This window comes from Balaenoptera physalus, assembly GCF_965194825.1.
Source record: "Balaenoptera physalus genome assembly, chromosome: 2".
Classification (NCBI taxonomy): Eukaryota; Metazoa; Chordata; class Mammalia; order Artiodactyla; family Balaenopteridae; genus Balaenoptera; species Balaenoptera physalus.
In genome coordinates this window covers 84,576,233-84,598,742 of record NC_138883.1, presented here as the reverse complement: position 1 = coordinate 84,598,742, position 22,510 = coordinate 84,576,233, and the positions used below count along the sequence as shown (strand labels likewise).

Sequence of the window (22,510 nt, the reverse complement as noted above, 5' to 3'; positions counted from 1 at the left end):
CAATAAAATCAATAAAACTAGCCTCCATCTGGTTCCTGATGATCCCTCACCTTCTGCCTGGTTCTCCTGAAGCTTCCCCCCCTCCCCTCAGCCCTGTTTCTGTCGGTGGCACTGCCAGGCTCCCAGGACAGAAAGCCTGAAGGCCCCACTGACTCAGCTTCTCCCTCTGCATGAGCCAGTCAGTCACCAGGTCTCAGGGCTTCTCCCTTCCCCTGAGCTTAGGATGCTATCTCTCCTTTTCTAGCTCCATGGTCTCTATCCCACCTGGGAGCCTCCTCGTCTGATGATTTGTTTCTTTCTGAAATAGATCTCAATACCTCTTCAAAAAACACATTTTTCATATTACAAAAGCAATAAATATTTATTGTAGAAAATTTTAAAAATGCAGGTCAACAAAAAGAAGACAGTAAAAACCACCTGTAATTTTATCAATGACAAGAGAACACTGTGGACATTTGGGTAAATATCTTTTTCCAGTTTTGTGTAAAAAAAGTGGGTTTTTTTAGCCTCATGACAGGGGGCTTCTCAGTTTCCTTCCCAGTCTATTTCCTTGTTCTTCTTGGTTCTGGGCTCAGCTGATGGAACCCCAGGAGCTACTGCAGGTGGGGAAGGAGAGCCTGCGGGGAAGTCTGGGCCACTCCCAGGGCTGAAGCAGGCTTCCGGGTTTGGGGTTTCTAGGTGGTGCCATTGACCACAATCCTTGGAGTGGGGTGCGGGGAGAACTGAGCAGTGCCTTCCCAGGCTTCAGTCTAGTTGCGGTGGCGAGGAAGGAAGTGGTCTTGTGCAATAGGGCAAACCACTCCTCATTCAGGGATTTTTGTTTAAGTGGGCAGGAATGGGTTTGGGAGAAACAACCCAGTTTTTGTCCGTGTTTATTTGAACTGTTGGGACCAATAAGTTTTGAATAAAACTCCCCCATATGAGGAAAGGGGGATGGGTTATAAGGGATAAGATGATGGGAGGCCCAAGGTTGAATGCCTGGAGGGCCCAGGCAAGCACCTGACCTTGGGAGTGGCAGGGTGGATGGGGAGGGTTAGAGCCTGAGGCGCTCAAGAGGACCTAAATTGATGCAGGAATGTGGGCCCCCACTGCCAGTCTCCCAAGTTTTCACAAGAAGCTAGAGATATGGGATTTTTAAAAAATAAACTTTCCTGACTCTTTAAATGTTAGTGACTAATTAAAGAAATTAAACCACTGTTTGGGTCACAGTCCAACTGGCTGCCATCGTGCAACCTTGCCAACTAGCCTTTACTGCACATCTACTGTGTACTTCACATAGGTTACTCTCCCTGATTTACTTGGTGTGGCTTCCTCCTCCTTCCCCTCTCCCTGTGTTGTGACCTCTAGTGATATGGCCTGTTTACCTCTACACTTACCCCTTCCCCTGTCCCTCTGTTCAAATCCCCAAGTGCCCACCAATGTGACCTCTACCCACCAGCCTCCCAGCTTTTCCTCTCAAGGCCTGAGACAAACTGAGCAGCTTGCTGGACCCCAGTCAAAACAAGACCCATGATCTCCCCTGCCCAGCTTTTGCTCACTATGATTTTGTTATGCCTGAAACACCCAAACCCACCTGCTCATCTCATCTTATACCTCCTTCATGAAGCCGTTTCTTAACCTCTTTCTTAATCTCCATGGCTTGATCAGCCTCTGTTTTATTCAACAGCCATTTGTGGGATACCTTGTATGCACAAGCAGATCCTGGCACGGTTGATACTGAGATAAATAAGACCCAGTCCCCATGCCTGCCCCCGAGGAGCCTTGTCCCTATGAGGGTAGACTATGCTGACATGGGTCATATGTACGCAGCAGAGCTGTGAGAGCATGGAGAGGACAGCTGTGAAACAGCGAAGGCTTTTTGAGCTGGATCGCGAGGTAAGTAGGAGCTTTCCAGGGGGTAAAGAGGCATTTGAGGTGGAGGCAACTGCCTGTGCAAAGAAAGGAGGCATGACAGTTCTTATTTTTTTTTTTGTATAATTACTTTAAATTTATTTATTTATTTATTTATTTATTTATTTATTTTTGGCTGTGTTGGCTGTCTTCGTTTCTGTGCGAGGGCTTTCTCTAGTTGCGGCAAGCGGGGGCCGCTCTTCATCGCGCTGCGCGGGCCTCTCACTATCGCGGCCTCTCTTGTTGTGGAGCACAGGCTCCAGACGCGCAGGCTCAGTAGTTGTGGCTCCCGGGCCTAGTTGCTCCGCGGCATGTGGGATCTTCCCAGACCAGGGCTCGAAACGGTGTCCCCTGCATTGGCAAGCAGATTCTCAACCACTGCGCCACCAGGGAAGCCCCGACAGTTCTTATTTTTATTTAGGCTGTGCCGGGTCTTTTTTTTTTTTTTTTAATATTTATTTATTTATTTATTTGGCTGCGTCGGGTCTTAGTTGCAGCACGCTGGGTCTTCGTTGCCGCGCGTGGGCTTCTCTCTAGTTGTGGCGCACAGGCTCTAGAGCACTCGGGCTCAGTAGTTGCAGCATGCGGGCTCTGGAGTTGTGGCGTGCGGGGCTCTCTAGTTGTGACATGGAGGCTCCAGAGCACGCGGGCTCAGTGGTGTGGCACGCGGGCTCTCTAGGTGTGGCATGCGGGCTCTAGAGCATGCAGGCTTAGTTGCCCCACGCATGTGGGATCTTATTTCCCCGACCAGGAATCGAACCCGGGCCCCCTGCATTGGGAGCGCGGAGTCTCACCCACTGGACCACCAGGGAAGTCCTGGGAGGCATGAAAGTTCTGAGAAAGGGAGTCATTTGGCTGGGGATGGAGCAGAGAACAGCTGGGGACATCTCAGTAGTTTGGGGACCATATGGTTTTGTTACAGTATTTGCATTCCTTCTGCCTGCACTCCAGAGTGTAAGCTGCAGAAGAACAGGCACTGCGTCTCAGCTTTTATTGCTCCACATCTGACACCTGCCTGGGACTGTGTACTCTGGATCCAACCCTTGCAGCAAAGACAGAGCCCAGCAGTGGTGAGCGCGCCCCCTAGCGGCTCCTCCGTGCTCCCACCTCCTGTCACCCAGCTGACTCAGCCCTGCCCTCCTCCCTCCCAGCAGCTCTTCCTAGGGAAGGCGCTTTGTCTGCCATCATCTCACTTCATCTCCACCTCTCCCTAAGAGGAGGATGCTCCCTTTGGTCCAACAAACACTTATTAAGCTTTTATTATGTGTTGATTACTCTTCTAGGCATTGGGATACAGAATTGACCTCAGCCTGGAAGTGCTCATAGAGAACCAAGGGATAATGAAGGTTGTTCCCAGTGCTGGGGAGACCAGAAGAGGAATAGAGCCCATTTCGAGCTTTGAAGGATGGATGAGTGGCTGGCAAGGTAGGAATCAAAAATACTGTGTCTGGGAATTCCCTGGCGGTCCAGTGGTTAGGACTCTGTGCTCTCAGTGCCGAGGGCCTAGGTTCAATCCCTAGCTGGGGAACTAAAATCCTACAAGCTGTGTGTCTCGGCCAAAAAAAAAAAAAAAATACAGTGCCTGATGAAATAGGAATAGCCACAGCACCGTAACGGGACCCACCCCCTGCCATCTGCTCAATGTTTATTGAACTACTACCATTTACTAAGGTCATAGAGGGGGTGTGGGGTGCTGGAGACCCAGAGATGACTTAAGATACCACCTGTGTCTCCAGGAGCCCACAACCCAGTGGGAAGACAGATAAGTAAATGGAAAAGAAAAGGGGGTGCTCTGTGCTGAAGGTCCTGTTAGCAGACACAGGGATGTAGAGTAGGAAGTGCCCCCCAGCAGTGTGTATGCAGGAGGATTTCAGGAATGAGAACTAGAGTTTAGGTTGAAAGATGAGAAAGGGGGAGGTGGTGCAGGCTGAGTACAACAGGTACAAGAACACAAAGGTGTGAGAAAGTTACCCATCAAAAGGAGGCCCATCCTGGGCTGCTAATAAGGTTCTGCTTCTTGATCTGAGTGCTTGGCTCCTGCGTGTGTTCAGTTACAGAAATTCATTGAGCCGTACACTTAGGACTCAAATATGGACATTCACCTAGGTTGCCCTTCAATCCTTTAAAAGTAGCCCCCAACCTTTCACACTGCCGTTTGATTTTTCTGTATAGCATTTATCACAATTTAAAAGTGTCTCTTTTGTAAGGCTAGACTCTGGAGCCATAATGTAAGGTTTTAAATCAGTCCTCCGGTACCAGCTCTAGGACCTTAGGAACTGAACTTTGCTGAGTCAGTTTCCTCACCTGTAAAATGAGGTTAATAATAGTACCTTCATCCCAGGGTTGTGTGCTGAGGCAATCACTTGAGATATGTAAAGCACTTACATAGTACTTCCTATGTGCTTATCTTACAAAACCAAATTTCTAATGACTGGTGGTGCCTGGCACATAGGAGCTCAATAAATAATTTGTTGAATAAATGAAGAAATGGGGGCTTCCCCGGCTGGTCCAGCAGTTAAGACTCTGTGCCTTGACTGTAGGGGGCGCAGGTTAGATCCCCAGTCGGGGAACTAAGATCACACATGTCATGTGATGCAGCCAAAAAAAAAGAAAATTTGTTAAAAAAGACAATGAAGTGAATTAAAGGGATGATCTTTTCTTTTTTTGGGGGGGTGGGCACCAAGAGGCAGGTAGCTCAAACAAATGCAGGGGTGTGGGTTGGAGAGAAGCACCTCAGCTAAAGGCTCCTTCCTCCTCTGCTCCTCAGAGCCTGGGGAGCAACTACACTCCGGTAAAGAAGCAGAGGCTTCTGTGGCTGGCCACATGGGACCCCTGAACCCACACCAAAGGGAGCAGAGATAAGAACCAGGGTTCAGGGGACTTCCCTGGCAGTCCAGTGTTTAGGGCTCCGTGCTTCCACTGCAGGGGGCCTGGGTTCCATCCCTGGTCAGGGAATAAGATTCCCAAACGCCGCGGGGAAAAAAAAGAACCAGGGTTCAAGACTATGCACCCTCCCCTTCCCCCACACCCCGCCCCCCCGTCCTCAACTACACACTGCAGGCTCAAACCCGGAAGAAACAGTGCTCCGTGGCCTCCCTAGGCCCCCCCTATTCCCACGGCCCTTTCTCCCCTCCCCACCCCCTGGCGGTCAGACTTGGCACTTCTCCCGACCCTCAGGGGCTGGGGCTAGGACAGTTTCGGGAAGGGCGGGAAAACCTGCTAAACAGGGTGACCAAAGCCTGAACCGGTAGGACGGGGCAGTTGCATCTCCCCGTGCAGCTCTGTCCCTCTCGTGGCCCACAGAGCAGAGGCAGGAGACTCACAGGACAAATCACTTTATTACACTGTGGGTGGACTGGGGCCGGTGGGAAGTAGGGGAGCAGGAGGGAGTGTGATGTTGCAGGGCCCTGGGGGGTGCGGAAGATCTGGCTGTGTGTGCCAGCCCAGGCCAGGTTGGGGCTCACTCCGCGGGGAAGGGGAAGAGGCGGCAGCAGCCAGACAGCCGCTTTCCACTCCTCTCACCCACCCGCCACGGCATTAAATAAACAGAAAGCAGCTCTGTACAACACAGAATATACAGGGACGTCCTCCCCCGCACCCCAGCCCTGGACTTTGCAGGGTGGGAGGGGCAGCTCTGGAGGACGGAGTTGGGGCCTCCAGCCTCTGACGCCACCCCAGGCCCCTTCCCAAGGTCATGGGATGGGGGCAGGCAGCTCTGAACAGGAAGCAAAATTCCAACTTCCTCTGAAGTCCTAGGCAGACGGGTCCAACCATGCGTGGGATTCCTGGCTCAGAGGTTTTCTGCTCCTTGCAGACCCTTGAGCTTTCTCAGGAACAAGTAGCCTGAGCTTAGCTGAGACACCTCCAAGAGGGTCTGGAGCCCTGGCCCTGGAGGCAGAACAGGCTGGAGGAGTCGGGTCCCAAAGTCTTCCTCAGCCCAGGCCTCCATCTTGGCAAGGAGGAAGCAGGGCCAGGTGAGAACTGGCCAGAGCCCTCTAGAGCCCCAGGCTCAGAGGGGTCGGGTTGTTTGGTAGTAGACCAGGTGCTCCATGTCCTCGGTGGTGGATACCTTGGTGCTGGTGGGGGTAGAGGGTGGGGGGTGGTGGTGGCGGTGTCTGTGGAAGCCCTTCCTCTGGTGCTTGAAGAAGCAGTAACCCAGGATGGTTACCACCACCACGATGCAGGTGCCCAGGAGCACTGCAATGGCTACCTCCACGGAGCCTGGAGGAAGAAGGAGTCAAATGAGGTGCTCCCAGGGCCTGCTCAGTTCTGACGCCCACCCCCACTCTGTACGGAAGGGACCAAGGCAAATGGATGCCGGGCGTGGAAGGCCCTCGGGCATGTGAGCAGCTCAACCAGCTCCGTTGGGAGCTCGGTGGGAGGGATTCTGATGGGCTTTGGGTCTCGGCTCCAGGTTGCTCTACTTGCAGGTAGTGTGGGGAAAGGCCCGGGATGCTGAAGGCACACACACCTGGCATGCATTTTTATGCTTCTCTCCCTTGCCCCTGGCAGATATCACTATTGATCGTGGCACTCTGTCCCTTTAGCCAACCTCAGGATCCTTCTCAACACTGGCTTAGGCAGTCACAACCAATTGTGTGAGTTGATCCTTGAGTTGATATCTACTCAGTGGTGACAGGGCAGATGGGGGCTTACCTGTGTTGGGAATGGGGCTTTCCCGCCGCAGACCAAACACATCCTTCTCTACAAAATGATCAGGGTGGGGGGAGGGGGCGGGGGTCGTGGAGAGACAAGTCAATACGAAGGGTTCAAGGACACAGCTGCTCTTCAGCAGTGCCCCAGACCCAATGCCATCCTTTCCCACCCCTACTCCAGGTGCTCTGAGGACGAGGTGTGACCAGCCCAGGCCTTGGGACGGAGCCAAATGCTCTAGCTAAGCCTTTCCCCTCCCCATCTTCCGCCCCCCACAGCCCTGCTCACTGGAGATGCCACGACAGGACTCAAGGCACTGCTCCTCCTCCTCAAAGTTGTTCTTGTTGCCATAACAACCGCCATAGGTAAAGCGGGCGCAGCGTTCAGTGAACGGGTTGTAGTACCAGCGAGGGATGCTCTCCAAGCAGAGGCCCGTGTCTGGCAGGTCCACGCAGTGGCCTGGGGGGTAAGGAGCAGGCAAAGGGGTGAGTGTCCACGGGGCCTCCCTGCCACCACCAGGCTCCACATCGTTGCTGCCCACCACCTCCTGACCCTCCTCCTCATGCTGAGGATGGCTGTGACTCAATGAGGGCCTGGGGGCCCCAGAAATATCTGGCCCATCTAAAGTGTTGCAAGGAAGATAAATACAGGAGAGTAAGCTTAGGCCCAGAATCACCCTAGACTGACTCATATAATTATTTTTCAATTTTCTTTCAGCATTCCCAATTCTATCAAGGGCTTGGTTTTCTCTCTAGCACTGGATAGTCTACCTTTTAACAAAGAAGGCTAAGGGCCTGAGCCTTGGCAGACAACAATGTCCAGCTAAAATTTATTACCACGTTTTATTATACTTATTTATTTATTTAAAATTTATTTATTTTTATTTTTGGCTGCGTTGGGTCTTCGTTGCTGTGCCCAGGATTTCTCTAGTTGCGGTGAGCGGGGGCTACTCTTCGTTGTGGTGTGTGGGCTTCTCATTGCGGTGGCTTCTCTTGTTGTGGAGCACGGGCTCTAGGCGCATGGGCTCTAGAGCACAGGCTCAGTAGTTGTGGCGCACGGGCTTAGTTGCTCCGCGGCATGTGGGATCTTCCCGGACCAGGGATCGAATCCGTGTCCCCTGCATTGGCAGGCAGATTCTTAACCACTGCGCCACCAGGGAAGTCCCTATTATACTTATTTTAATAGTCAGTCTCAGATCGTGGCATGTAATAGTGGCTTTTCATTTACAGTAGTGACGTGAAATTTCCTTTTTAATACGTTAAGTTAAATCAATAACATCTCAGTGATATGTAGGCATGGCTAAATTTCTGAACGTGTTAAGAGGATGTATGATGCTTGGGAAACACAGAAGGAAAGTCCAGGACACCCCCCGACCCAGCTTTCTGCCCACAGCCTGGTACACACAGCAGGCCTTCGGCCCATTGATGGGATGAGTGAGGATAGCAGTGCCAGCCCTGACCCAGGGGACCTGGGCAGGAGCTCACCTTTATCTGTGGGGAAATGGATCCTCTGGAGTTTATCGAAGCCTCTGGTATCTGCAAAGATGAAAAATCAGAGGCACAGACCCGACAAGGGTCTCCCAGAGGTGTGGGGTGAGTGGTCTGGACCTCCCCTGCTGCGCCCACCGCCCTCCATCCCCCAGGCCTCACATTTTTCACAGGCGGCCTCATCGGAGGCGTCGGGGCAGTCGGGAGTGTCATCACACTCCAGGAAGCTGTCGATGCAGCAGCCATCACTGCAGCGGAACTTGCTGGAGTGACAGGTGCCAGAGCACACTGGGTGGGGGCGGGACGGGGTGGACGGTGAGGTCAGGCTCAAGCAGCGGCCAGCAAATACCAGGAGTCCATCATCTACCTGGCCCTCTCTACCCCAAGGTGGCATCATGACACAACCCCGGTTCCCTTTCCACCCCTGTCCCTTATACCCTCCTACACACAAAATGGGCAGAAGCTGATAGGAGGATCCTGGGCTGCAAGGGCTGGGGCACTCGTGGGCCTTCATCCTGATGGTAGGAATGGGTTGTTGGGCCAGGGCAGTGTGGTCAGGGGCCTGGACTTGAGAGAGGTTGGAGAGCTGGCAGGGGTGAGGGGAATAAGGACAGGAGCAAAGCCCACCTGGATGATGCCTTTCCACTGAGGGGCCTGGGAGAGAAAAACAGAGAAGTGAGAGGAGGCAGGGCCAGGCCCCAGCAGGGATGAGCTGATAGGGGGCCTGGGGACAGGGGATTCCCACGCTCACCTCCCTGACCCGTGACGAGAGAACACCTACCCTGGGGGAATGTCACCTGAGCCCCAACACTGCTTCACAAAGGCCCACCTTGCACATTGCGGCAGGCAAGCTTGCACTCTTCTTCCCGAAGGTAGTTGTTCTTGTTGCCCAGACAACCTCCATAAACGAAACTCTTGCAGATCTGTTCTGTGGGGTTGTAGTACCAGCGGGGGAAGGAACCACGGCAGCGGCCCACCTTGCTGGATGCGAGGCAATATTCTGGGGGAAGGAAAGCTGGTGAGGGAGCTCCGAGGGCCAATCAACAGAGCTGGAGCAGGGTGCAGAGGGTGGGTGAGTCCCGGGTCTGCCTCCCCAACCCCCTTCCTCACCTTCTGTCTGCTTGGGGGACAGCACGGTGACTGTGATGTTGGACGTGCTCTCTGGCTGGTCTGAACCGGCCACTGTCAGCTGGAACAGGTAGGTGCCTTCCTTGAGTCCCCACAGCTCCACCTGGTCTGGATCATTCCTCTAAACACAGGAGTGGCCATCAGGCTGGGACCCCTTGATGCCCCTGGTTGGCCCCAGGTCCTCCCAGTCAGCCCCCCTGCCCCACCGTGGGGAGCAGAGGGAGTTGGTATTAAATGGATCCCCAGCTTCTATCCACCCCACCCCACCTGGAGCCGCAGTTTGGCCTACGGCCCCCGAAAGGGGGTCCTGGAGAGCTGAGGTGGGGGTCAGGGAGCCAGCCCAGCGTCGCACCTTTACCCTGACGTCTGTGTCACCCTGCAGTAGGTGCCAATCTGTGCTCTCCACACCCTTCAGCACCAGGGGTTCCTGTGGCTGTACCTTCAAGTCTGTGCCTTCCCAGGCCTTGGGGATCCGGGACCCTGGGAGGAAGGTGAAGTAAGGTCAACTCTCACTGAATGGACAGGATCTCTCCTGGAGTGGGGGGCTGGTGCCTTATGGGTCGCAACTAGACCAACCTAGGACTCGGCAGCCTGCCTGAGACACAGATGCAATTTCACAAGTAAACCATCTTCTTGCCCTCTGTTTAGATATATTATACTTAAGACATTTTTATGTTGTAAAACCAACTTTCTGAAGCAAATAACTAAACAGCATTGCCATCTGATCCTATTTAGGAAAAAAAGAAAAAAAATACATATATCAATATATCAATATATATTGATATATATCTATATATATATATCAATATACATATATATATATATATATATATATATATATATATATATGCACATATATTTGGAAGGGGGACTTTTCCTGTTTTCTACAATAAGCAGGAACTTGTGCTAATTGCTTTAAAAAGTTAAGAGTAACGATACTTTTGAAAAGCCAAATAAGTCAATGTGTAATTAACACCATCACCCCTCACTCTGCAGCCCATATCACTGCTAAGAAGCCCATCCGGACAGAGACCTTGAGCAGAGCCCCAGGCAGCACCACGTCAAGCCCTGGTGTCCCACGATGATTGGCACAGGAGCAGGATGCCTCTGTCACCTCAGACAGACTCTGCCTCCAGTCACAAGGGGACGCAAGGCAACCATACCCTCCCCCAACCAGGGTCTTCAGAGCGAGTGTGGCCCTGCTGACCCCGTGAGTTTGGACTTCTGGCCTCCAGAACTGTGAGACGGTACATTTCTAGTGTCTTCACTCACCCAGGGTGTAGTAACATGGCACAGCAGCCCTAGGAAATGGACACACTGCCCTTGAGGGTACTACGGTCCATTTAGGCAGGTAAGACCCAATAACAGGAAGCAAAATGGGAGAAAGACCCAACAAGACGAAGGGCTGTGTGATACATGTACAAGAAAAGGAAGTGGATGTTTAGAGAAGGGAAAGACCACAGCAAGCTAGAGGAAAAAGGCAAGGCTTTGTGAAGAAGGGAGAAAGGCTTTTTTGATCCTTTTGTTTTTATTTGTTTGGTTGTGGGGAAGAATGTTCTGTGTTGTTGATGACAGCAGAAAACATGATGAGCCAAAGCAAGGAGTCAGGAATTTGCAAGACTGGTTTGGTGGACATTAAGGAGACGGGCTGGGCTGGATAGATCCTGCCACAACTGCATTCTCGCCCCTCTTTCCAGATGAGCAAATTGACACCAGAGAGGTTAAATGACTTGCCCAGGGTCGCTCAGTTTCAAAACGGCAGAGCTGGGGTTTGAACCCTGGTCTGATTCATGCTCTCTCCAAAACATCAAAACACCATGCTGCAGGCCATATGTGCTTCGAAGTGTGATTTTTTAAATAATCTTTATAATCTTTGGGTTTTGTTTTTTTTTGTTTGTTTGTTTTTGTTTTTGTTTTTAGCTTAGGTAATACATGTACATGATGAAATATGCAAAAAATACAAAAGGGTAGTGAGAATTAAGTCCCCAGTTCTTAAACCCCCAGGTTCCTCTCTCCAGAGGCATTCTCAATTACTAGTTTGGGTGTATGTGTATGTGTGAGTATCAAGAGAGAGTGTATAGAATATTCACAAGCATGCTAGTTCTTCATCTTGCTTTTCCCTTAATATATACTGGAAATCAGTCATAGCAATATATAAAGAACTTCTTCTTCTTTTTTTTTGTTGTTGCATAATACTTACTGTATGAATGCACCAAAATTTACAACACATTTAACCAGTCCATCAGTCTCTCTTGATGTAGGTCCTTCTTTCCTACCTCCCTCCTTCCTTCCTTTCCTCCTTCCTTCCTTCTTTCCTCCCTCCCTCCCTCCCTACTAAGAACTAACCCTTGCTACCTCAGGGTTTATTATTATGATTAAAACAGCACCACAGTATCCAATTATAGGATGTGTTGACAGACACTGAGATTGTTTCCAATTCTTTGCTCTTATAAACAATGGTATAGTGACTGATTGCCTGGTAAGTTGTTTTACACATGTTTAAGCATAGCCGCAAGATGAGTTCCTGCAAGTGGAATCGTGTTGAGGGCTATATGCATTTACACTTTGGGTGTGTATTGCCCAACTGCCCTCCACAGAGGCTCTGCAGAGGGTTACATCAAGTGTAAGAGTTCAAAGAAGAGAAGGTAAAGAGATAAGAACAGCTGGTAGGAGGCTGAGTCACAGGGATTCCTCTTTGATGAGGCAGAGAAAGCAGAGCCAACAGGGAACTCTCAGAGGGTGGTCCCAGAGGTGAGAAGACCAGGACACACAGTGACAGCAAAGGGATGGGAGGGGAGAACTTCCACAGAGGAACACATCAAATGGTGCAGAGGGCTACGGGAATGAGAAAAGGGAACCTCGGGTTGAGGGGAAATAAGACTGGGAGAGCAGGAAAGTACCTGTTTGGAACCAAGCCCCAGCCCAGTGGCTTAAGGGCCCAACAGGGGCCATCCTCAGGCCCTGAGGTGAGAGGCCAAGCCAAGGGGGCAGTGAGCTGGGAGGAGCCCATTCCTCCCTCCTTGCATTTTTCAGGAAGTAAACAGCAGTTGCAAAGGGGAAAGAAGACAGACTCCTCGGCAGTCTACTAGCAGAAAGATAGGCTAGCCCCACTGGCCCCCAGGGTGGAAGTGGCAAGCTGAGTGGCACGGCAGACCTTAGGCCAAATCAGCAATGTCCACCCACACACAGCTGGTCCTCTCCAAGCCCCAGCCCCCAGGAGCAAGGGGCAGATGCCCTGCCCTACCACTCCCTTTTTCCCACCCCCAAGAGAGCAAAGGGCCAGAGTAGCAATAAAGCCAGCCCCTCCCCCAGCTGCCAGGCCTCAGGACTCTCAAGGGAAACACAGACTCCACCTTCTAAGCCACTCTTCCAACGGAAAGAGGGGGAAGGGGAGAGGAGGAAAGAGCAGGGTGCTCAGGAGGCCCCAGCAATCTGGACTGGACTGGCCTGGCCATAGGCAGGAAAGGGGAAACAGATCAACCCACCCTGGGGAGGATTCTCCCCAGTAAATCAAAGGTTTTAGAAGCCCTGAGCACTTGCCCACTTTGCCTACCTCGGTCTACCCTAGCCTAGCCTCCAGGATGGCACAGTGGCTTGACCCTCTTTGTACCCTCTTTGTACTTCCAGCCTCTCTAATGGGACTCAGCTGAGAATGGACTCCTTGACATGCACATGGCATCCCCCACTCCCCAAAACGCTGCGGTGCCCTGAAATGGCCTGGGGCCCACACTGAGTCCAAACTCTACCCAACTCCCCACAGGTCCCAGGAAATCCCCACTCCATCCTGTCTTGTGCCAACCAGGCCAGTCAGGGGGTGGGGAGGTTTCCAGATGAGGAAGGCCCCATCCAGCTCAGCTTCCTGACCAGACCCCAGAGTTTCAGGCGCTAGCCCTACAGTGAGGGGTCCTGGCAGAGCAGGGAGGGCAGGCAGCTCAGGTCAATTAGAGTATCACCACCTACACTCTGCTGCTTCCTTGTGGAACAGGCTCAGGCCCTGGCCCAGTGGGACTCAGTGGCCCAGCCTGGTCCAGAGACAGTGTCCCCCTCCCAGAATCTCCACCCTACCTCTCCTCAGAGATCCAGAGCTATTGGAGGGATAGGGAGAAGAGGAAAGGCTGGAGAAGAAAGTCCCTTTTCTACTTTCCAGAACTGAGACCACCCAGCTCCAGTCCAATCCTGGCCACTGGGCTCCCCAGTCTCTGGTTCTGTTGTCCACTGAGCTGTCCTGGATCAGAGACAGGTTTCTACCAGAAAGCTGGTCTTGTGTGAGGAACAGCACAGGACTTTTGGAGGTCCTGCCTGGGGTTGAGTCCCAGGTCTCCCATTTGTGGGCAGTGTTATCCTGGGCAAATTATTTAACATGGGAGTCAGTTTCCTAATCTAAAAGTGGGATGACTACTAATAGCACCCTTTTCAGAGGTGGTTGTCATGATGCCTAAGTGAGACGCTGAGTGGCATAGCAATCAGCAAACTGTAGAGAGCTAACAGAGGTTATCAGAGTGACCCATCCCTGCCCTGGAGCCCCACCTGGCCAGAACAGCAGGTGGAGAGAATGGGGAATGAAGGTCTCTGGAGGGACCCTGACCCCAGCTAACTGCTCAGTCCCAGGAGGAAAGAGAAGGAGCCCTGGGTCGACTTTGCTCTTATTCTGGAAGTAAACAAGGTGAGCAGACAGCTTGGTTACCAGATCCTAAGCAGGGAGAGCCCTGCCTGTCTTATACACACACACACACACACATACACACACACACACACACACACACACTTGCCTGGACAGCTGACATCCCTTCCCTACCAGGTATACATACCAGTGGGCTGACTCACCCAGCAACCCTCCACACCCCCACCCCAGAGCCTCTAGGCTACTGCACCCTCAATACCGCCCCTTCCCCAATTGGGTCACCCCCAGACTGGGCTTGTTCTTTAGACTCTGGGGGCCTGGCAGTTTCCCCCAGACCACCAAAAAATCAGCTCGTGGGGGGAGGAGTACAGAGAGATGCTATAACCAATCCCAAGCCCAGCAGTGGAGAAGGAACCTATCCTTCACCAGGTTCATTTGACAAGGCACCAAGGTGCCTAGGACAGTGCTCCGCCAAGGCTCCAGGCGTATCTTCTATCTATCTAGTCACCAGGTGGCCTTCAGACAGCTAACTCCCTGACTTGGCCTATTGGGGCCAGAAGAGAGAATCCCGAGAAGCTGCGTCCTCTCTCCTGTACACACATCCCAGAGCACCAACCCACTCAACATCCTGAATTCAGGAGCCAGTTTGTGCTCTAGGGTGTCAGCCCTCCCCACTCCTGTAGCCTGTCCTTTATTTACTGTTTGTATCGCCTACTTCTAAGGAGGAGTTGGGGTCGAATGGGACTCTCCTCCTAACTGCGTTCTGATGCCTCGCGCAGGACTCCAAAACCAGTCCCTTCTCTGAGTCTCCCCGAATCCTGGCACCCTCGTCCTTACCTCCGAATCCCTGGGTCCGCAGCTCGCGGTAGGAGCGGTAAACCTCCCGCGTGAGGTAGTTGATGAAGCCCTCCCTGGGCGCGAACTTGCACACGAAGTTCTGCTCGTAGAGGCAGTTGATGAGGAAGCAGGAGGCGATGGCGGCCTCCCCGCCGTCGGGCTGCAACTCCACCAGCGCCAGATTGCAGTCGTTGGAGCTGCAGCAGGCGTGCACGCAGTCCCGGCCGCGGCGCACGGTGAGGGAGCGCAGGAAGGTGGCGCCATTTCTCACCGAGGCGTCGGTGTCGAGCACAAAGGCAGGCACCCCGGGGGTAAAGCGGTCCAGGCAGTTGTCGGCCGTGAGCAGACTGGGGGGCACGGGCGGCGGCCCGGCCTCGGTGCCCAGGAGGCCGAGCGCGCAAAGGAGCCACACGGCGACCGCTGGGATGCGGGCCTGGGAGAGGCGGGCCCCGGCCATCATCCCCCCAGGGACCGTCGCCCTCCTCCCCACGGGGATCATCTTCACAGTGCGGGCCCCTGAGCTCCGAGGGTGATAGCGACCTGAGAGAGGGGAGGGGACGGAGGAGGAGACATCGGATCAGCCGGGAGACTTCAAGGTAGGTGGGCGGGCCCGCAGGAAGTGAAGGGGAGGACCGGGGAGCACCGAGCACCCCGGGAGTGGAGAGGGGCACGCGGGCCCGGTCCTCCCACGCACACTCCGGTGACCCGACCGCCCGACGGACGGCCAGACGGACGTCTAAAGGAGCTCACGTACCCGGACACACGAACGAGCAGAGAACAAAGGGCCAAACATGCTCAGAACCCGCTTCACCTCCTCCTCGCTCACCTCGGCCCTGGTTACCTGCTCAGGTGAGTGGGGCGGGGCCGGGCCAGCCGAGGTTCCGGTCCCGGCTTCCTGCGCGGCTCGGGCCGCAGCTTCCGCCCCGGTGTCCGGTGCGCTGGGGATCTGCCACCTCCTCCCCCCCTAGTTTCTGGTGAAACTGAGTCAACGCGGCCGGGGCGGGGCGGACATTAACCCCGGCGCCGCCGGCGCCGCCCACGCCCGGTGCGCCTGTCCAGCCCCAGCTTCCGGACCGCCTATCCGCATCCCCGGGATCCCCGACCCTTCTCCCTCAGCCTGGTGCCCAAAGGGGCTCAGAGGCTGGGGCGCCCAGCCCCGGGCCGCTGGATCCACCGAGTCCAGCCTCAAGGGATTCCCCGCACCCCAGAAGTACACCCCTATTCCCGGAGGCCCGGACAGGTCAGGAGGACGCTTCAGCGAAGTCAGGCACCCGAGGGTGGGTCGGGCGCTCTGGGGCGGCTGCCTCCGGCCTCCCTTTCCGGTCCGGGCCGGCATTCCCAGACCCAGGCCTGAGGCGCTTGGGAAGGGGCCGGCGGAGAAGAAATGGGGGAAAGCCCGATGCAAAAGATCTCGCTGTCGTCGTCAGCCCTCAGGAAATCATTTCCATCTTGTGGCAGGAAGAGATCCCAGAAACTGCGTGGCTGCACCTTTGGTAACTGGAATCCAGGATGCCTGCTCCATCGTCACCACCTTTGCCAGCTCCGGAAGCCCTCCTTTCTGTCAGAGTGAGAAACAGGAGATTTCCAGCGGCCAGGCTTCCCTGCTTGATCTGCAGTGGTTCCTTTTGGTTTGAGGCCCTTCCTCATCTTGTACTAACGTTTACATTCGGGTCACTGTCGGAGCTGAGTCCCTGTTAGCCTCCTTGGTGGGCTGATCCCTTCTCTGCAGAATCCCTCTCCTCTCTCACCAGGTGGGGTGCTCCTGGTCAGGATCTGGCTGCTTTCTTCCAGTGAAGTAACATCCCTGGAAGCTAGAAATTCCAGCTTACCAAAGTAGCTGAGCTAATGACCTTCACAGAGCCATGGACTCCTTGAAGCCAGGCTCATTGCATTTCCTGAGAGAAGAACTCCTCCTAAAGCCCATTCTTTACAGAGCAAGATTGGTCCTATTAATGCTTTCCCCCAAAAGAGATTCCACACCTTTTCATGATGACTTAACAAACCCCAGCCCAATGGGAACGGTCTTCCTACTTTCTTATCTAGAGCAGCTTTACCTACTAGGTCCTGTAGCCAACCCTTCAATCATTTTCCTGGCTAAACTGGAACATTCCCTAGCTGCCCACATTATGAGTGTTGGGGGTGGGAATCTGAGGTCTGTCTCCCCTTCTCTGGATTTTCTGGGTTTTTCCACTGCCCCAGGCACAGTGGGGACCATAGAGCAATGATGGTACACCAGGAATGAAGCATATGATTGTGCTTTGTGGAAAGAAAGGATTTTGTTGAGATTTGATTCCTGCCTCCTTCAATACCTTATGCATACAAGAATCCTAACACAGGAGACTGTTACCTTATGGTAATATTACTACAGATTAATCATTACTTCCATTACACCATTACACATTACACATTACTTCCATTCCATCATATACACCATTACAAAAACCTACATCTGTCAAGCCCTGACATTGCCCAAACCCTATGTATTTCCCACGCATTGCCCCATATACTCAAAACAAACCAAGGATGTAGGTACTATTTTTATTCCCCTTTTACAGATGAGCAAACAGGCTCAGACAGCTGGATGAACTTGTCAGGTCACGTGGCAGTTAGGTGGCAGAGCAGGGATTGGAGTCCAGGAAGGCCAAGTCTGTTGCTTCAGCACCTAAACACTGCTTTACTGCACTTACAATTCTGACTTCAGCTGGAAATTCCACCCTCACCTCAGATTCAACTTGCCTGAAACACAAACTTTCAAGTGATGATCAACCCCCATTTGAGATGCCTGCTGTAGGCCAGACACTCGACATCTGTGATCTCTGATTCCCACAACAGCTCTGAGAATAGTTTCTGCTTTGCAGAGAGGCTCACTAAACTCCATCAAGGTCACGCAGTGAAGAGTGGGAGGCAAGACTGTGTAGGGGTTCAGCCTGTGGGCTTCAGACTCAAGACTACTGGGTTTAACTCTTTCATCTGCCACTTACTATCAGTTGTAGACTTTGGCAACTTATTTAGCCCCTCTGTGCCTTAGCCTCCTTGTATATGAAGTGGGGCTTCACAGGGTTAGTATGAGGGTTAAATGAGTTAATACAGATAAAACATTTGACACCTGAAAAAAGTGACAGAGCCAGAATTTTATCTCAAGTCTCTCTGACATCAAAAACTACACTTTTCTCACTACCTTATGCTGCTTCTTATATCCAGAAGACAAAACCTACACACAAGGGGAAAAAAGACTAAGATAGTCCACCAAAGTGGTGAAAGTGATGGCATTTGAATGATGGGAATTTGAAGTAACATTTTCTTCTTCCTAGCTTAAAAATTATTTCTGAAGTTTCCTTTAGTGAGCATGGAATGCTTTCATGGTGAAGAGAAAACTACATCATCACAAACTCCACATTGATCATATTTAGCCCCAAAATGCTTCTCTCTCCATATTCTCTCCTGATCTCACTGTTCCAGTCACTTGGGAGTCATCTGTGCCCCCTGCCTTTTCTTTTTTTAAAAAAATAATTTATTTATTTTATTTATTTTTGGCTGCGTTGGGTCTTCATTGGTGCACACGGGCCTTCTCTAGTTGTGGAGAGTGTGGGCTACTCTTCGTTGCGGTGCGCATGCTTATTGTGGTGGCTTCTCTTGTTGCGGAGCACAGGCTCTAGGCTCACGGGCTTCAGTAGTTGTGGCACAGGGGCTCAGTAGTCGTGGCACACAGGCTTAGTTGCTCCGCGTCATGTGGGATCTTCCGAGACCAGGGCTCAAACCCGTGTCTCCTGCACTGGCAGGGCAGGCAGATTCTTAACCACTGCGCCACCAGGGAAGCCCCAGGGAAGAGCCAATTTTGACTCCATGTTGGATTTGTTTCTTTGAATTTAACCTTTGCTTTTCATTGTTTTTGTTATTATAATCATACATAATGGCCTGCCTTAGGGAACCCTGCCCCTGTGCCTGAATGTTAAACTAAAGTGCCTTTGTTCAGCTCACAGGGAGACAATCTGACCCTGCCCACCTGTGACTGGCTGCAAAGAAGAAATTAACACATCCCCTCCCTGATGCAGGCCACAGGAGGAGATGTTTTGCAAGATATACGGCCTTTTTACTTTACTTCCTCACCTCCTCCCCCTCTCTGTTCTATAAAAGAAACTGGCATCCAGACCCCGATAAGATGGTTTTTTGGGGACCCTAGTCCGCCATCTTTTCGGTCTGCCTGCTTTCCAAATAAAGTCGTATTCCTTGCCTCAACAGCTCGTCTCCTGATTTATTGGCCTGTTGTTTGGCGAGCAGAGTGAGCCTGGACTCGGTAACACTGCAGCCCTGCCTTCATCTGCCCTTCACCTGTTCAGATCCTCAGTGACCCCCAAGACCCTCTTTAGCAGTGTGTATAGAACCAGCTGTCCTCTGGATGGATTCATAAAGTTTGGTTTGTGGAGAGGTAGAGAGCGTCAGAGGTACTGGGGACCTTAGTTAAAGCCCTTCGCCTTACATAGGAAGGAAACTGAAGCCCAGAGATTTGTCCTTGATTTGTTCAGAGACACAGAGATAGTATGTGGCAGAGGCCACCTCCAGACTTCAGGTCTCTTGAATGCCAATCTTGGGTCCTTTCTGTGATTCTGACCTGACTTCCTGCAAAGCGTTTCCAGATGATATTGTTTTCTAATTGTACATTGCAGGCCCAAGGAGAGCTGTCTGGTAAGTTACCTCTTTTGTTAGACCACTTGGCTCACTCCCTCTCTATGAACTTGGGAAAGAGAAAGCCAGGGTTTATGCTACAGGTTTCCTTCATATTTGCCATACCACCAGTACCAACCACTGATCTTAGGAGTGGGTGTTTTGGTGAGAACATTCAGTCCTTAACACCACTACTAGAAAAGAAACACTGAGTGCCTTGTCTTGGATGGTGGTCTGGTGGTTTCTGTAAGTAGGTATAATGGATTGTCTACAAAGATGGCTATCAAAGATGGTAGACAGGACCTCACCTTCCTTGTAAGCGCATGCTGCTCCTCCCACCAAGAGGTGACATCTATCTTTCCCTTCCCTTTGAATCCATAATTTGCTTTGACCAGTAGGACAGAGCAGAAGTGGTGCCACATGACCTTCAGGCCTCAGCCTTGTGGCTTGCATTTTCCCCTCTTAGAACCAGTTGTGATGTAAAGAAGTTTGACTACCCTGAGGAAGAGAGAGGCCACCGGAAGAGAGCAAGACCCTGGAGGATGAGAGACTGAAGGGAGAGAGAGGGATCTGGCTATCTCACAGTCACCTCAGCTGACTAGCTTCGTGAAGCCATCCTGCATCCTTAGCCCCAGCCGACGCGTCCCAGCAGAGATTAGCTACACCTGTGAAGCCCTGCTCAAGTTGCAGAATTGTGAGCAAATTTGTTTGTTTTAAGCCTTTAAATTTTGGTGTGATTTCATAAGCAGTTAGGTTAGCGGGTCCCTGGAGAAAGAGAATCAGGAATGGCATTCTTGACATAAGAGAAGCCATTTTGGGGGAAGTCCCTGGCAGTGCAGTGGTTAGGATTCCGGGCTTTCACTGCCGGGGGCCTCAGTTCGATCCCTGGTCGGGGAACTAAGATCCGACAAGCCGTGCTGCGAGGACAAATTTTTTAAAAAAGAGAGAAGCCATTTTGTGATCTAAGCCTGGCCACAATGCTTGCCCTCAAACAGGTCTCAGTAACAAGGATCTTGAGGGAACAAAGGAATGTCAGAACAGAGAAGGCAGTCAAACAATAGTGCAGTGATAAAGCAGAGTCCTAGTTCCTCCTCAAGGGATATATTCAATACATAATTATATGTCTTTGAGTTCAGCAGGAACTAAGGCCCCCACCCAGGTGGAGGACGGAATGATGATGTTGACCCCCCTGACTTCAATCCACCAAGACTTAGACTCTGTCAACCTTTGCCCTAATTCTATGCTGAATTCTCCTCTGCTCAAGCCTCTTCATGAATATGCATGTACCCTTAGCTCAGAACTTCCATAGTTTTGCTGTTCGGTGAGAGGCTGCTTTGGGAAAGATCCCTGGTGTTCTCCTTACTTGCTGCAAGTAATAATGAATCCTTCCTTTTCCCAGTCTTTGGCTTGATTGTATCTGTTGGCTCAACACCCACCAAGAGGAGAACCCAGTTTTTGGGTAACTGTTTTGTGGCAATAATAACTGAAACAGAAGGGTAATATATTTACAGAACAAATTTTAGTTTTAATTTTCTAATGATTATAAATAAATAAATTTTATAAATTTTAGTTTTAATGATCTAAATAAAAGCCTTCTAATTCCCTTGGTAACGCAGAGCCAAGGATTTTTGATAAGGAATTTTGGGGAAAGTAATGACCCTTGAAATATTTTTCAAGGCAAGGCTGCTGTCACTGGTTCAATCTTTATGTAAAGGAGACAAGGCCCCTCAGATACTGCTGCAGCCCTAAAAGGGGAATTTTTTTTTTTTTTTTTTGGCCACTCCTTGAGGCTTGTGTGATCTTAGTTCCCTGACCAGGGATCAAACCCAGGTCTTGGTAGTGAAAGCACAGAGTCCTAACCACTGAACTGCCAGGGAATTCCCTCAAAGGGGAATTTTTGGAGAATTTTGCTAATGTCCAAAATGCTCATGGGACTTCCCTGGTGGTCCAGCAGTTAAGACTACTTGCTCCCAATGCAGGTGACCCGGGTTCGATCCCTGGTCGTGGAACTAAAATCCCACATACCGCAACTAAGCCCATGCACCACAACTAGAGAAGCCCAAGTGCTGCAACTAGAGAAGCCCATGTGCTACAGTGAAGACCCAGAGCAGCAAATAAATAAATAAATTTTTAAAAAGTGAAATAGCTGCTTGGGAAATTAAAAAAAAATGCTCACAATATTTCAGTGTGCTTGATAGTCTCTAAATGGTCACCAATGATCCACACCTGCTGGTATTCATGCTGTTGTGTGTGTAATCTCCTCCCCTTCAGCATGGCTGGACCTAGTGATTGGCTTCTGATGAATAGAACACAGCAAAAGTCATGGGATGTCACGTCCTAGATTAGGTTACAAAAAGACTGTGACTTGCTCTTGGCTTTCGGATCGGAGGAGGCCAAGGTGCAATTTTCTTCGGTCGTCCCGAATCCGGATTCATCCGACACCAGCTACCTCCACCATGCCACCTAAGTTCAACCCCAACGAGATCAAAGTCGTGTACCTGAGGTGCACCGGTGGGGCAGTCAGTGCCACATCTGCCCTGGCCCCCAAGATCGGCCCCCTGGGTCTGTCTCCAAAAAAAGTTGGTGATGACATCGCCAAGGCAACTGGTGATTGGAAGGGTCTGAGGATTACAGTGACGCTGACCATTCAGAACCGACAGGCCCAGATTGAGGTGATACCTTCTGCCTCTGCCCTGATCATCAAAGCCCTCAAGGAATCACCAAGAGAAAGGAAGAAGCAGAAAAACATTAAGCACAGTGGAAACATGACTTTTGATGAGATTGTCAACATTGCCCGACAGATGCGGCATCAATCTTTAGCTAGAGAACTCTCTGGAACCATTAAAGAGATCCTGGGGGCCGCCCAGTCTGTGGGCTGCAATGTTGATGGCCACCACCCTCACGACATCATAGATGACATCCACAGTGGTGCGGTGGAATGCCCAGCTAGTTAAGCACTGCAAAGAAGAATAATAAAGGGTTATTTGACAACCAAAAAAAAAAAAGTGTGACTTCCATCTTGCCTACCCCCGCCCCCGCCCCGCCCCTCAGTGCCCTGGCTCTTGTGGAAACCAGCTGCCATGTGTTGAGTAGCCCTCTAGAGAGCTCCACATGGCAGGGAACAGATGTCTGGCCAACGGTCCTGGCCCACACCTGGCTTGCACCCTTCTGAGAATCCCTGAGCCAGAAGAGCCAGCTAAGCCACCTACTAAAACAGTGATATAATAAATGC

The 22,510-nt window shown here is 51.6% G+C and overlaps 1 protein-coding gene and 1 pseudogene across 12 annotated transcripts; one reads left to right on the top strand and one right to left on the bottom strand.

Moving 5' to 3' along the window:
• Positions 1 to 5,209: 5,209 nt before the first annotated feature.
• SPINT1 (serine peptidase inhibitor, Kunitz type 1) lies at positions 5,210 to 15,856 on the bottom strand. 8 transcript variants are annotated; one of them, XM_082449337.1, is made up of 11 exons: positions 15,371 to 15,498; positions 14,617 to 15,156; positions 9,511 to 9,638; positions 9,141 to 9,279; positions 8,860 to 9,030; positions 8,658 to 8,684; positions 8,193 to 8,318; positions 8,028 to 8,078; positions 6,832 to 7,002; positions 6,547 to 6,594; positions 5,210 to 6,111 (listed from the first exon to the last, which is right to left on the bottom strand). In XM_082449337.1, exons 2-11 carry the CDS (start codon positions 15,113 to 15,115, stop codon positions 5,900 to 5,902), a joined length of 1,572 nt encoding a protein of 523 aa, XP_082305463.1. In that variant the 5' UTR covers positions 15,116 to 15,156; positions 15,371 to 15,498; the 3' UTR covers positions 5,210 to 5,899. The 8 variants fall into 8 exon arrangements, with proteins under 8 accessions (XP_082305463.1, XP_082305460.1, XP_082305459.1 ...); XM_082449334.1 differs by having other exon boundaries at positions 8,193 to 8,684; positions 15,443 to 15,856; XM_082449333.1 differs by having other exon boundaries at positions 8,193 to 8,684; positions 15,458 to 15,856.
• On the top strand, positions 15,331 to 22,507 carry LOC309654860 (large ribosomal subunit protein uL11 pseudogene; annotated as a pseudogene). Of its 4 annotated transcripts, none has more exons than XR_014268840.1 (4): positions 15,331 to 15,465; positions 19,745 to 19,972; positions 20,415 to 20,599; positions 21,550 to 22,507. The product of XR_014268840.1 is annotated as a large ribosomal subunit protein uL11 pseudogene (transcript). The 4 variants fall into 4 exon arrangements; XR_014268842.1 differs by lacking the exon at positions 20,415 to 20,599 and adding an exon at positions 16,044 to 16,182 and having other exon boundaries at positions 15,351 to 15,465; XR_014268839.1 differs by lacking the exon at positions 20,415 to 20,599.
• Positions 22,508 to 22,510: the final 3 nt, after the last annotated feature.